The 15,403-nt window shown below is 42.7% G+C and overlaps 1 protein-coding gene across 4 annotated transcripts in view; it reads left to right on the forward strand.

The window, feature by feature from the left end:
* The window catches only part of NUP98 (nucleoporin 98), a 61,650-nt gene that overhangs the window by 30,596 nt on the left and 15,651 nt on the right, over positions 1-15,403 (forward strand). For all 4 annotated transcript variants that reach the window (XM_030555920.1, XM_030555939.1, XM_030555947.1 and 1 more), the window contains 10 exons: positions 624-762; positions 1,116-1,293; positions 2,013-2,177; positions 6,831-7,007; positions 7,850-8,006; positions 8,871-9,294; positions 10,273-10,502; positions 10,985-11,254; positions 12,323-12,480; positions 13,228-13,371. In XM_030555920.1, coding sequence (XP_030411780.1) covers positions 624-762; positions 1,116-1,293; positions 2,013-2,177; positions 6,831-7,007; positions 7,850-8,006; positions 8,871-9,294; positions 10,273-10,502; positions 10,985-11,254; positions 12,323-12,480; positions 13,228-13,371 — 2,042 coding nt within the window. The remainder of the gene's footprint in view (positions 1-623; positions 763-1,115; positions 1,294-2,012; positions 2,178-6,830; positions 7,008-7,849; positions 8,007-8,870; positions 9,295-10,272; positions 10,503-10,984; positions 11,255-12,322; positions 12,481-13,227; positions 13,372-15,403) is intronic.

Genomic DNA, 15,403 nt, shown 5'->3' on the forward strand with positions numbered 1-15,403 from the left:
AATACCGTGATTATTGGGAAGTGGAAAGATTTGAATACTTACAATCTGATACTATCCCTGGACGAAATCATAACTTTGTAATTCTCAAGTTGTGTTTGGGAAATGGGTGCTGATCACAGATGCAATATGAGCTGCCAGGTTAGTACTGTTATCAAAAACCTTATGATTTATATAAAGGAATTGACTGTAAAACTAGTTTGGTTACACACCTACTTGGGGTCAGTCTTGCTGTTGTGTATGCACATAGGATATTGTGTGCAGTTTTAGTACTTTGAATTCAGCAAGGAGACCATTAAAAATGGAGGATGGGACCACCCAAGAGGAGTGACTACCTTAAGTGATCTAGAAAAGGTACTTAAGGGCCCAAATTCATTACTGAGAGGGAGCAGTGACCAACAGACTGAAACTATCATCCTTTTAGAATGGAAAAAGATAATAGACTATTCAATTACATGCTGTCAGTGGAATAGAATAACACGTTTGGTAATTTAAGGATAAGTCAGGTAAAATGAACAAAGGGTGAATACTTACATTGGAGAGTTTGCCAATGCACTTCTCTAGGGTGGTATTACAGCATTTGCTATTGGAGCAGAAGTACAAATTGAGTTTGGTTTACTTTCCAGGTTATGGATCAATTTACTTTGAAGGAGAGGTAAATCTAACTAATTTAAATCTGGATGAGATTGTGCACATCCGCAGGAAAGAAGTTATTGTCTATCCTGATGATGATCAGAAGCCACCTATTGGTGAAGGCTTAAACAGGTAATTCAAACATTTCGTGTGTTCTCATTGGAAGGGGAGGGGGTAGCCTGGTAAATGGATTTTGTTAAACCTGTCACCCATATTGTCATCCGTAAGGACCTCTTTCTATTTTAGCTATCCCAGCAGCCCGCAAATCTAAACCCTTTTTTCAGGCATACATCCGTGTTGTTAATCTTGGACAAAGCGTACTGGTCAGTGACAGCAGTGTTTCTGAACTAAAGCATGGTACATGGCTTTTTTCAGTGTTTGAGTCAATGCTTGTGGTTTGTTTTGAACTTGATGTGAACTTTTTTTGAATGCCTCGTTTCAAAGCTCAGTGATCTCATGCCCTTCCATGGTCTACATTTTAACAGACGAGCTGAAGTTACATTGGATGGAGTTTGGCCAACAGATAAAACATCTCGCTGCTTGATAAAGAGCCCAGAACGACTAGCAGATATCAATTATGAAGGCAGACTGGAGGCTGTATCTCGGAAGCAGGGAGCCCAGTTCAAAGAATACCGTCCAGAGACTGGTTCTTGGGTGTTCAAGGTAATGTTCATGGTTACTCGTTGCTGACTGCTCATAAACTGTATTACAGAAAGATCTGGGTAGAACAGAGGTCAGAATCCCTGATTAAATCAATAGATGTCAGTGCTGTAATTCCAGTGCCTTTATTCAACAGTTTTTATACTCATTTAAGGTTTTAAAGTGCTCTTCTTGATCCATTTAACTCATGAATTGTAGTACTAAAGTTTTTCAAGTAATACGCAGATCATTCTGACTATAATAGTCAAAGTGCAAACTGTCCAAAATAACTCCCAGGTGATTTGTTAAGAACTGAGCTTGCATATATGTGGTGTTCTATACAAAAATTGAACTCCCTCAGAGTTCATGTATGCTTCAGTATGCAGTTACTCATTAGAATATTTAAGGAGAGACTTTCAGACCGAGGGGCAGCTAAACATCCAGCTCCATATGAAGTCAGTGGTACGCCTCTACCTGATATAATGCTGTCCTTGGGAGCCAAAAAATCTTACCTCATTATAGATGAAACTGCATTATATCGAGCTTGCTTTGATCCGCTGGAGTGTGCAGCCCCACCCCCCTGGAGTGCTGCTTTACCGCGTTATAGCTGAATTCGTGTTCTATCGGGTCGTGTTATATTGGGGTAGAGGTGTAGTTGTGCACCAACTCCCATCTGTGCCTTTGAAAATCTTCCCCATGTCTGCATCCCTATTAGCAACATGTTGGCTTTTATCATTGTACAGGTGGCTCACTTCTCTAAATATGGCTTGCAAGATTCTGATGAGGAAGAGGAGGAGCATCCTTCAAAAATGGACGCAAAGAAGTTAAAAACTGCCCAAGTGCCACCTCAGGGGCAGCTGATACCCCAACAAATGGCTCTAAATGGCAAGCCAACATCTCCATCTCAGGTAGAAAAAAGTGACTTGAAGTAATCCATAAAATGAAGTTTGAGGAATAGCTATTTGCCCCAAGACAGAGCCGTTACTATTGCAAATGCCTTGGAGAAAGAAGAACGCAAAGCATTTTTAGAACCGAGCTTATTCAAACTGAGGTGGTACTTCTGGTCTCCTACAGGATATTTGCAAGCTCTATGTATACTTGGCCTGCTCTTCCTTGTCCTCACATCCTTTGTTTGAAATTAGCATTTTTGCGGAATCTTGGGGTTTTTTGGTAACCTGATCACTTCTTGTTTAGATCCCAGATTTGTAGGCTATGGTGCATTTGCACTAACTGTGGAAGAAAACATGGCTTTGTTGATATTCTCAAATATGTACAATATAATTCTTGCCAGTCATGCTGCCTCTAGCACCTAAAAACAAATTGCTTTGTGCATTAGATTTTTAGATTCTGTCTGTATCTTCATACCTCATTCTGCTTGCAAACTTGTATTCTGGTATTTTAAGAATGTACTCTATTAAATAAGATCTAAAGTTTTTACAGATTTGGCTATACAACTGATTTCTTAAAATATATTAGATCAGGCTGGGATGTGGTGCAATTGTTGCCTTCTGAAGTTTTTTGTACCAATTCGTTGTTTGGTCATAGTGTATGTATGTACTTGCCTTATAGGAAGGTGGCATTTTTGCCAATTCCTGGCACCAGCGTATGTAGCTATATCCTAAATGTTGAATGGTTACAAGCAATTGTCAGTTTTAAATGAAAATGGAACACTTTTTTCCACTTTATCTGTCTAACATGGGGAAAAAACTGCCGACAGTACACTAAATTACTGTATATACTCATTCATAAGTTGGATATTTTTGGTAAAAAAGTGACGCATCAAAGAGCAGGGAGGGGTTGGCTTATAAATAGGTCTACACCAAAATTTGATTTTAAACTCTATGGAATCATTTAATTGAATATCTAATACATTGTTGTTTTGTTTACCATGAGCGTCTGCAGGCATGGAGCCCCTTGGCTTGACTGGGAACGGCAAACCGTGGTCACTGGGAGCTGAGGGGCTGTGTGCCTGTGAACACTTCAGGTAAACAAAACATCCAGGCCCCCTAGTGGCTTACCCTAATGGGCCAGGAGCCAAAGTTTGCCAACCCCTGAAATACAGGATTGGCTTATAAAAGGGTCATACAGTTTTTGCTGTTTTTACCTAACAGTCTTGGGGGTCGGTTTATAAACGAATGGGCTAATGAACAAGTATATATGGTAGGTCTTGGTGTTAATGGAGTAGAAAAGCGTTTTATAATGGAGGTGTTCGTGGTACTTGTACAACCAAGCACTTATGTCAAAAAATTTGTCAGTACAATGTAGGGCTTAAGTTGAATGCAGAATGTAAAGGCCTTGAGCAGGATTCTTCTTGGTATCCAATCCTGCAGTCCAGTCCTTGGTGTCCAACCCTATTGCTATACTCAGTCATGTGCAGGAGAGCAGAATAAAAGGATGACAATCCCTAGCAGCTGAATTGCATTTTTAAGAGAGAGGCTTTTGTTTGAGGTCATAAGCAATTTTGATATTCCACTCATTAGTGAAAGCAGATCTCCAGGCTGGCAGGTCACTCAGGCCTGAGCTTTTTGACAGGACTATTTACCATGTCTTTTTGCCCCTGGTTCTCTTGCTGCTATTTTGTGGGTAAGGAGAGGCAGTGGCCTTGCACATAGTGAAGAACAGAATGAGCCCCTTAGCAAGAAATAACTGGCATCACATAGGCTGTGTGTGGGGAAGCCTTTTAAAGTGCACACTTATCTTTTGCTGACAGTCCCTCCAGTCTGGTCGTATTCCTTTTTTGTGCTGGTGATTCTTAGAAAACTGAATTGGGAATGCTTTTCTGCCTAGGGAAGGTTAATATCAGACAGAGGTCCCTGGAGAAGTGAACCCTTCAGACTCTACACTCTGTCATAATGCAGGGTATTTGGCCTGTGAGGGAAAGTTCTTTTCTTTTCGCATCAGCCTCCCTAAGTATAACTAGCACTGATGGCTTTCAGGAGTCAGATGGCAAATCAACTCTGCTTGTCATACAGGTAAGGAGGCACCAGAGGTAGGAGACCAGCAAAGATGCAGCAGTGCTGATAGTCTGGGCACAGCACCATATTATAGCGATCAATGGCACATCTTGTGGTACTCCTGTCTTTAGGCAACCAGGCTAAGCTTTTGTATTCTGCCCTAGTAAAAGGACCCTGAAGCACTGAAGACTGCATTTTCACCTTCTGTCTTGGTTCACTGGTCACTTAAGTGCAGTTTGTTCTGGTAAATCAAACTTTTGAACCACTTAAATTTCTGAAAAAATACTTAACTGGATGACTGGAAAGGAGTCTTATAGGTCTGTGTGTGTGTGTGTTCCTATTCCCTCCTCTCACCATCTCCAACAAAATGGGAAAAACAAGGATATCTGATTTTGTGCATGTTCACTTAACCGTTCTTGTGAACATCCCATAGAAATAACTGTTGTTGTGGGCTGTCCTTTTCTGTTAGGAGCCGAGATACGGTGTACCTCTTTGTGTTTTATATTGTTGCTGTAGGTTTATATGTTGTAAAGGGCAAAAAGTTGTCCAGACTTAATATAGAAACATCAGGAGACTATATAGTATGGATTTGAAACTCCTCAAATGGTTGGGATGAAGAGCCAGGAAATAAAATGCATTTATGATTAAGGCAAAGGTTTAGGACATAGATCTCGGTTCTCTTCCTAGTGCTGTCCTAGTCTTTATGGTTATATTCTAAAAATTATTTCAGAAATGAGGTTTTTTATATCTGTTCATTGGCCTTGAGTAAAGTGTCTCAGTGTGATGGTCTGATTTTCAGGTAAGCTGTGTTCTTTCTGGCTTGTGCATCATCGCAACTAAAAGATTCTGCATGTGAAACAGATTTCATCTGATGCACAGGAAGGAGCAGAATCTAATTCTCCCTTCCATTAATGACTTGGTTCAACAGTGTGAATGCAGTAAAGAAGTAAAATCATGTCAAGTCAACTGCTATGACTTGAAATGCACAAGAGTAAGAATATGCAAGTCTTAGTAACTAGCTAATTCTGATTGTATCTTGTGTGCTTGGTATAGTGGCTCCTTCACAGGGGGGTTGAAGCTTAATTCTTCATTGTTTGTAAAGTGCTTTAAGGTCCACATATGGAAGGTGCTATGAATTGTACAAAGAAACTTACTTTACTAAAATCCTCAGCTTTTGGATGGGTCAGTGAAACTTGTGCTTTTGATCATAAACATACTTAGTTTTGCAAATCTTATTAGCACGCTGTAAATACCTGGTCATGATTACTGCTAGGAACTTCTTAATAAAAACATAGTATGTGGCTGCCTGCTGTTACAACTTCAGGTTTCAGAGTGGTAGCCATGTTAGTCTGTATCAGCAAAAACAACAAGGAGTCCTTGTGGCGTCTTAGAGACTAACAATTTTATTTGGGCTTAAGCTTTCATGGGTGAAAACCCACTTCATCAGATGCATGGAGTGAAAAATACAGTAAGCAGTATATATGTTATAGCTCATGAAAAGATGGGAGTCACCTTACTGTGTGTGTGTCGTGGTGGTGGTGGGGGGTTGTCAGTGCTAACGAGGCCAATTCAATCAGGATGGATGTGGCCTGTTCCCAGTAGTTGACAAGAAGGTGTGAGTATCAACAGAGGGAAAATCACTTTTTGTGGTGACCCATCCACTCCCAGTCTTTATTCAGGTCTGATTTGATGGTGTCCATTCTGCAAATTAATTGCAGTTCTGCAGTTTCTCGTTGGAATCTGTCTTTGAAATTTTTTTGTTGAATTGCTACTTTTAAGTCTGTTGAGTGTCCAGGGAGATTCAAGTGCTCTCCTAGTGGCTTTTGAAAGTTACAATTCTTGATGAGTGATTTGTGTCCATTTGTTCTTTTGTGTAGAGCAGTGGTTCTCAAACTGGGAGTCGAGACCCCTCTAAGTCATGAGGTTATTACATGGGGGGGTTGCTAGCTGTCAGCCTCCACCCCAAACCCCGCTTTGCCTCTAGCATTTATAATGGTGTTAAATATATTTGAAAGTGTTTTTTTAATTTATAAGTTGGGGGTCGCAGTCAGAGGCTTGCTATGTGAAAGAGGTCACTAGTACAGAAGTTTGAGAACCACTGGCATAGAGACTGTCTGGTTTGGCCAATGTACATGGCAAAGGGGCAATGCTGGCACATGGCATATATCATATTGGTAGATGTGCAAGTGATCAAGCCCCTGATGGTGTGGCTGCTGTGTTTAGGTCTTATGATGGTGTCCCTTGAATAGATGTGTGGACAGAGTTTGTTGCAGGGATTGGTTCCTGGGTTAGTGTTTGTTTTTGTGTTGTGGTGTGTAGTTGCTGGTGAGTATTTGCTTCAGGTTGGGGGGCTGTCTGTAAACAAGGACTGGCTAGTCTCCCAAGGTCTGAGAGAGTGAGGAATCGTCCTTCGGGTTAGGTTGTAGATCCTTGATGCACTCCAGGATCTACAACCTAGAGTTTAACTTGGAACCCAGAAATGACCAGTGAATACTTCACTTCACTTGCAGGTGATTGTTGAAGCCAATGAATATTTTTGCATTCTCTCTTAACCGACCCAGAAACTGCTGTCCTCTAACATGGTTTCCATGTCTCTGGTGTCTGCAGAGCCCAGAAGTGGAACAGCTGGGAAGAGTTGTGGAACTGGACAGTGATATGGCTGACATCACCCAGGAACCAGCTCAGGATTCAATACTAGAAGATAGCATTACAGAAGAGCCGGAACTGGTGCCTGCTTCAACGCACATTGCATCTTCACTTGGTATAAACCCCCATGTGTTACAGGTGAGCAACTATAGAAACAGCAAGTGATCTAAGAGAGGCCCTGCTCTTGCTTTATCCATCTGCCCAATTTCTGACAAATCACTGTGGCTTGTCTTCAAAATGGAGCATATTTATATACAACTTTGAACATTACAATGTGTATTTCATCTACCATACCCAGGAGTCTCAAAAAGTTTTACTGTATTAATCACTGGTAAAGTGTTTTATGGGAGGAGGTAAAAAAAGGTCTGTTCTGATTAAAACAGAAGAATTGAAGTAAGTACTGTGATGGCCTGTGTTTGGTGTCCAGCCAGGACAGGCTATTTCACCTGCTCCTATGAAAATCTGGATAATGTGACCCCTAATGTGCTATCTCAGCTGAAAAATAGTGCTTAAGGTGCTATATATGGGTGACCGACTATTTAGCATTTTAATATTGGATCAAAGCAAAAATAATATAACTCCCCCACTTGCAGTACCCAGTTACTAGTTGGTTTTCAGTTTGAGTACTGACAACCTAAGCAAGGTCTGAGATAACATATCAGCACCTAAGATCATATTGATCAGTATTGGATATTAAATAGAACACCACCATTGTAGTTTAGCAGGTGACTTGTGTAGAGTTAAATCACTGGTTCCTCATAAAATGAGAACTAAAAGCAATCTATTATAATCATCCCATCAGATCACTTATGATCTAATTTGAAATTTAAGTTTCAGCATGAATGGATCAGTGGTGGTTCGTATGTAACTTTTTTAAAGGTGGCTTGTCTTTTTGGGAGATACTAGTTAGACCTGCTAGCCACTGCTAGTTTATATCAAGGGGTTGTTGTGCTAGCATAGTCTTGTTCTGATTATTTTAGATCATGAAAGCTTCCTTGCTCGCTGATGAAGAGGATGTAGACTTGATCCTGGATCATCACTTTGGCAAACAGCCTACAAAAATGGATACTTCTCAAGAGATCTGCTCTCCCAGGCTTCCTATTTCAGCATTGCAAGGACAGAAAAGACACTCCTCAGGTACTGTAAGGATCCATATGTCTGCACCAGGAGATAGACACAGGTGTTCACTTGAAAATAGTTTTAGTCTGGGAAAACCCAATGTTTAAAACTTGTTTTGGGCAGCTGGTGTCTCTTGTGAATTATCCTAACTTTCTAGATACTGACTCTCTTTCAAGTCTGATCTCTTAACAGTGTTCAAACTGGGTCATTATTTAAATACCCATTTGAGAGCATTAGGATGATATAAAGAGATTGGGTTTAATACCCTTACTGGCAGTTAATTAGTATTTTGCCATTAATTACACATGCAGCTCATTTTGACACCAGCAGGAATTGTGTGCGCCTAACTGACAACTATGACCACAAGAGAAAACGTAGCTTGTATATTTAAGAAAGTTGCAATATTGCCAACATTAGCACTGCACGGTCCACTTAAGTGAAGTGTGCTTGACTGGGGTGTTTCGTAAGGAGCCAATTTTAAGTCCAGTGGTACTTAATAGCAATGCTTACTGTTTCCTGAGGCACCTTTAGGTGACGAAAGCCATGTCTGTTAAAAATCTGTCTACGGCCACACACATTTGTCTGGCACAGAGGGACATCTGTTCTTTCTCTGAGGTACTTAAACACCCTTGTTGGTGTAGTGCTTAGTTTGTACCATGGCGTGGACAATTGTGCTATAGCCTAGTATGACTCTTCATGACCATAATTGTTGTCCCATTCATGCTGCAGTCAGCTGTGTTAAAACCAGGCATGCCTAACTGTATAGTAAATGCTATTGATTACTAGCTACTCTGAATAGTTTTGGTGGAATTTCAGAACATCTTAAATGACCTGTTAAATGCAGACCTTGAGTTTTCTTAAGTTCTCCAATCTTCCTTTCAGTTGGAGGGCTGCTGCAATCAAAATTTGCAAGTGTCTCTTTCCTCCAAAGTGCTTCTCTGCCAGATTTTCATGGACCAAGAGCTTCCTCTTTTGGCAATCCTCCATCTGCAGCCTCTTGGACTGGGCTTTCCCCACTACCCTCTGCATTCTCCATGCCCAGCGCAGCCCCAGAGGTGCAACTGAAAACAGTGGGTGCCTGTAGGCAGCAGGGGCTAATACCTCTGGAAAAATCTGTTACTTATGGAAAAGGAAGACTCCTAATGGATATGGCACTCTTTATGGGACGCTCATTTCGTGTTGGTTGGGGACCCAATTGGACTCTTGTAAATAGTGGAGATAAACTGAGTGGATCAAGTGAGCCCAAGGGTCTTCGCAATGACTCTATGGAATATGGATTCTTGCCAACTCCTGTTGCTCCTAAATCGTGAGTGGTAATCCATAAGACTAAGTATCAGAGGGATAGCCGTGTTAGTCTGGATCTGTAAAAGCAGCAAAGAATCCTGTGGCACCTTATAGACTAACAGACGTTTTGGAGCATGAGCTTTCGTGGGTGAATACCCACTTCCTCAGATGCATGCATCTGAAGAAGTGGGTATTCACCCACGAAAGCTCATGCTCCAAAACGTCTGTTAGTCTATAAGGTGCCACAGGATTCTTTGCTCCATAAGACTAATTCTCCCTTGCAGATATATTGGCGTATATAGAGAGCTATCTGTACTTGTCTTTAAAATGAACCTTGTTGAATCTTGTATTGGGTAAAAATTTATGGGCCTGTGATATATAGGTGGTCAGACCAGATGGTCTAATGGCCCCTTCTGGCATTAAGCACTATGAATCTGTGGAATAAATAGGGGCCCATATCTTCCCCACTGAGTGCTGCTAGTGTGGGTTGATGTTTAGTGGTGGGAATACTGGAGCACCTCCCCTTTCAATGAAACTTTCAGAGAACTTCCTGTCTGTTCCAGCGAGCTGCAGAATGTAGGTCAAGCTTGCAATGAAGTATGCAGAGACATTAGGCTAGTGCTTCCTGATGACGTGTCCATAACTCTAGAAATGTTTTTATAGTACTTCAGTTGTCTGAGTAGTGTCCCAAATAAGGGATGAAATCCTAGGATCAGGTTTCTTCGTGTCCTATGATTGAAGCACACTGTCAGTTTCAGGATGTTTGCAATTCATTCTGTAACCACAGCGTCTGCAATATGACCCTTATCTGTTCCTGGGATTGAGTACCTATTGAATATATTGAGATCCCATTCAGGTAGAGAAATGGGTTCTGGATTCATTATCCATCTGATGATGATCAGAAACAGGAGAGGTGTGTTTCTACATAACAAGACTACGAGGTGTGTAAAATAATTCTTTAGTATTGGAGGGATACAGATACTTCTGTTGTCTTCCCCAGACTTTCAGAATCTCCCTTCAAGGTTCATATAGAGAAGCTGACCTTAGAACAAAGGAAGACAGACGGAGACCAGCAGTTATACCTCATACCTCTGGAGATAAAGCTCAAACACAGTACTGTCCATGTAGATGAACGTTGTCCTCTCTTAGCAGCCAACCCAGGAGTGTCTGCCATCCATGACTATGCTGACTGGGTTAGAGACTTTTGTGGAGACTCAGTTGAAATAGAGCGTGAGTATCAAGTTATATACATTGGGGGAGCATAGAATCTAAGTGATAGAGCAGTTTAGTCCAAGTTCACTTCAAATAACTTCAATGCTGCACAATCTGAATAAAATGAAAGGAGAATTGGAAATACAAAAACATAGAAAGGAGCAAAACCGTCTTTCTCCAGGATAGTGTTTACTTCACATGTGCACTCTCCACAATCTGTTTTTACTCCAAAAAAGGTGTATTGACAGACATTTAAAATAGTTGACTGGTTGTGGCCACCTCCTTTCATTTTATTGACTTCAAAATGGCTGGATCAGATGCACGCTGGGCTGATGCATTGTGGGGTGCTAATCAGCTGATATAAATTTAAAAGTAAGTAGTCTAATCCTATGAATGTAGGACAAATATAGGACTGATACAACACCCTCTACAGCATTTTTCCAAATTCCTGGTACGTATGTCTGTCTCCTTTTGTGACCACTTAATTTTTTGTTCTCCAGCTGTGGTTAAGTACTGGTGTTTGACATGGATGTTGTGTGAGGCAATCTGGGGCCACCTAAAGGAGTTGGAAGCCAGCTTGGAGGAGCCCAGTGAGTACATTGTAACCCTGGAGCGCAGGAAAGCCTTCTCCCGCTGGTTATCACAGACTGCAGCAGCACGAATTGAAGAGGAAGTCTCACTGTCCCAGCATGAGAATCACATAGAGGCTGTATTTAGCTACCTTACTGGGAAGAGGATCAGTGAGGCTTGTAGGGTGGCACAGCAATCAGGTAAGAAGCTTACAGCTCACAGCTGACTTTGGGATTTACAGGGACTGCTGCATTTTCCCCCCATTGTTACCAAGATCAATGTTAGGTTCAGCCTTACTGTAGAAATTGCATGGTTATTGAGGAAAGTGTACAAGAGGGGCTAATCAGATGTTTCTACTGCAAGTATTTTTGGGGGGACAGAAAGAAACCGTGGGTCTCCCTCAGGATGGAATTTGGTGCAGGGCATTTTACACTTCAGACTCTAAGCCTCTGCTGAGGCTTTAGTGACTTCCTACTGAGAGAAACTGACTACTCAGAGTTTTACTAGCTTAAGGCAGAGAGAGGAATAGCTTAGCCACTTTCTGCTGATCTATCTGGGGAACCTTACAACTGTTTCTTGTAACTCATATTCCAGTGTTATAATGTAAATATGCTGTGTTCAGAGCCTGCCTTCTAGCCCAGTAAATCTGCCTTGAACCTTGCTGTAGTAAAGCAGCTGTAATTGGGCCAGTTCTTAGCTCTTTGTTCTGACAGTGTGTAGGTAGGAAGAGCACATGCTCTGGAAGCGGTTTACTTCCACCATTCTGTAATGGCTGTAATCTGTGTGAAGTGTACGCCAGAAACTTCCTCTCTCCTTGATTAGTGCAAATAGCAATGACCACTAATATAACTGATTACGGTGTTTGTTTTTACAAGTTTATAAATTAAGCTTCTAGGGCTGGGTATTGGTTTTTGAAGCATACTTGTTTGGCTTAAATGACTACTTCAGCTTTTAACATTACTGACCTTTTTCTTGCCTTCCTGCTTCTTTCTTGTGCTTATGGTTGATTCTTAAGGAAATCTAATTAGTCTAATTTTAATCTCCATACCTGTGACTTTTTAGAGTACCAGTTACTTCCATTTTTTTAAAATCCCGTTGTTCACTTGTGGCTGGTAGTTTTTCCTTCCATCCCACTGTGCTCACAGCAGTTATTGCATAAGGAACTAGAAAACAGCCTGACTTTTCAAGCCAACCAAACTGCATGTTGTAGGACTGTGGTCTGTGATGTCCCAGAGAACTCTGCTGACATGCTATTTTATTTCCTTTAGGAGATCACAGGCTTGCCCTACTCCTCTCCCAGTTGGTAGGCAGCCCGCAGGTTCGGGAGCTCCTCACAATGCAATTAGTGGACTGGCATGGATTACAGGCAGACTGCTTCATTCAGGAGGAGAGATTGCGCATCTTTGCTCTGCTGGCTGGGAAGCCCGTAAGTCTTGCTGACAATTTGTCACGTCTGTATAATTGAAAGCTAACTACTGCTAGATAGGAAAAATAAATGACTGTCTTGTAGACAAAGGGTTCTCAACCTCTTTATTTGAGGCCTACCCCAACATGCTATAAAAACTCCATGGCCTGCCTGTGCCACAACTGTTTTTCAGCATATCCAGTAGATTAAAAGCCAGGGCTGGTGTTAGGGGGGTAGCAAGCAGGGCAATTGCCAGGAGGCCCCGCAAATTGAAGTTGCTCAGGCTTTGGCTTCAAACCCATGCAGCAGGGTGTCCATTTCATCTTCAGTGTCATGTGACGGCACTCGAGCTTTGACTTTCTGCCCTCGGCCCCAGTGACTCTTAACACTGGCCCTGCTCTCTGGTATATTTTGGCAGACCCCCTGAAGCCTGCTTGTGCTGTCCGCCCACCCACCTCCCCCCGCCCGGGGTCCTTGGATTCTTGGTTGAGAACTGCTGTTGTAGACTAGCTTTTGTTAAGTGAGGAGCACAAGTTCTAGAGTCGCTGTTAAAAGGGGTGTTATACTGACTTCCCAACGCATGCAGACCAATGGCATGTGTCCAGTCTCTTAAATACAAAGGGTTTCATTTGGTCTCTTCCTAATGCATCCTTTCAGTGGTCAGTGTTGCTCATATAATCTAGTCAGAGGCTACAAAACTAGGCATTGCTCATTCTCAGTGTAACATTCACTGCAAACCTGCTGTAACCCTTGCAATCTGTTGTTCAGGTGTGGCAGTTATCTGAGAGAAAAAGCATTAATGTGTGCTCACAGCTGGACTGGAAGCGTTCTATTGCTATCCACCTCTGGTATCTGCTTCCGCCAACGGCTTCTATTTCCAAGGCACTCAACATGTACGAGGCAGCATTCCAGGTATGTCATTAACGCCTTTAAAAAAGGGAAGCATGGCTCTTCCAGGCATTGCAGCAAAGTAGGTGTTCTGCGTGCTCTTAAGAACATGGCTTATTGTTTAAAGGGCAGCATCCGTTTCTCATGAGGCTTGATTCAGGATTAGTTAGCAAATTGTGGTGGTTCAATCCTATCTTGACCAGAAATGGGTTAGCATTACAGCTAATCCTGAGGAAACCGAAAGTCCCATTTCATCACTCCTTTTACACAAAGGCTGCTTCTTTGAACAAATATCTAAACCGAACTTCAGATGGCATTTTGTGAACAGTTGGTGCAAGCCTTTCAAACCCACGACAAACCTCTTGTTGTTGTGTTTTGAATATTTGTACTTTGCTACATTCAAAGCACATAATTAAGTTTGTCGTCTGCCCAACCCTTTCCATTATAGACCCCTGTTTTCAGGCCCTGCTTGTTACTTTGTTAAACTTTAAACTTCAGGCAGAAATTTTGTGTTGGGTGTCTGCCTCAGGCTGAAATTTTTGGAAAACGTAAGGAAAATCAGTTCAGCTGTTTCTCAGGATGAGGTTTGGGAAAAATACATTGATTTACTAAGTTCTTACGACTTTCATTGTAAGCACCTCCGTGCTTTGGAGCAGGGACTTGAAATTTGGATAAAGGGTCACTCTGGTGTAAGGAATGTATCTTGTAACATCCTTGTGAAAATTTGGCCAGGTTATGAGCCTCTGAAAATTGCCTTTTTCATGCAGACTTTGAGTTTGGCAGGTAAATTCTCTGATTCCATCCATGGTCTGAACAGGCTTTTCCCAGCAGTCGGGCTGCAGTGGCACAGCACACAGACTGAGAGTGGGGAGACTCTGCAGTGTGCTCAGTGCTCCACCTGTTGGTGCCTTGGCAGCAAGAAGGAAACTATCTGACTGAAATGCAGATGGATGCAGAGACATCCGGAGGGCTGGCAAGTGGGAGACTAGGAAGAGGAACCAGTTAGTAGGTGGTAGATGAGTGGTCCAGGGGTGGACTAGGCTGAGCACAAGCTGGAGGAGTTGAAGAAGATGGTTCTGTAATTGCTAGAGTACTCTCCCTGAGAAGGTGAAGTCGAACCCTGGATTTCTGAATCTTTGCATTCCTCTGCTGTCAGCAAATAGCTGTGAAACCTAGGGGCAAAATGTGTTTCTGTTCTAGTGCCTGACTCTCAGAGAATGACAGCCTGGCAGCTACTAAAGCAGCAGAAGTCTCTGTTATGTATCAACAGGTTCTAATCCTTGTAATGAACCTTGTGTGATGTTCCCTTGATGGAATTTCTTCTTTTAATTTGGCTTTTTTAAAAACCTAGGAAATTACACACACACACACGGTACATTAAAAAAATGTCTGCAAAGTCAAGCACTCAAAAGTTAAGAAATGGTCCTGCAATTTTAATGTAGTTCTTGTGCATATGCATTATGATTAAAGCTGCAAGTTTGTCACGGAAGTCATGGATTCTGTGACTTTCTAGGACCTCCATGGCTTCTGCAGCAGCTGCGTATGGATGGCCCAAGGGCTGTCTGTGCAGCTTGGGCAGCCCCATGGCCAGCCACTGCTGGGGCACTCGGGCCACTGCCCTCTTACTTTCCCCTTCCCACCCAGCAGCAGCAGGAGTTTGGGTGCTTGTGAGAGGGGTCTCAGGGTTGGGGGCTGAGATGCAGGAGGAGTTAGGGCTCTGGGCTGTGCTTACCTTGGGGCGGGGAGGGGGCTTCCTGAAAGCTGCGACGTGTCCCTCCCATAGTTCCTAGCTCTATGCGTTGCCTCTGTCCGCAGGCACCACCTCTGCAGTGCCTATTGGCCACAGTTTCTGGCCAATGGGAGCGGTGGAACCGGCACTTGGGGCAGGGGCAGCGTGCAGAGCTAGGATCTGAGGGAGGGATATGTCGCTGCTTCTGGGGAGCCGAAAGGAGCCAGGTAAGGAGCCTGCCAACCCCCTGTGTCCCCCCTCCACATATCCTCCCCCAACACCAGCAGGGGGTCCCAGTCCCTTCCCCTCCCCCCTGAGCACTCGCGG

Source organism: Gopherus evgoodei, chromosome 1, assembly GCF_007399415.2.
Source record: "Gopherus evgoodei ecotype Sinaloan lineage chromosome 1, rGopEvg1_v1.p, whole genome shotgun sequence".
Taxonomy (NCBI): domain Eukaryota; kingdom Metazoa; phylum Chordata; order Testudines; family Testudinidae; genus Gopherus; species Gopherus evgoodei.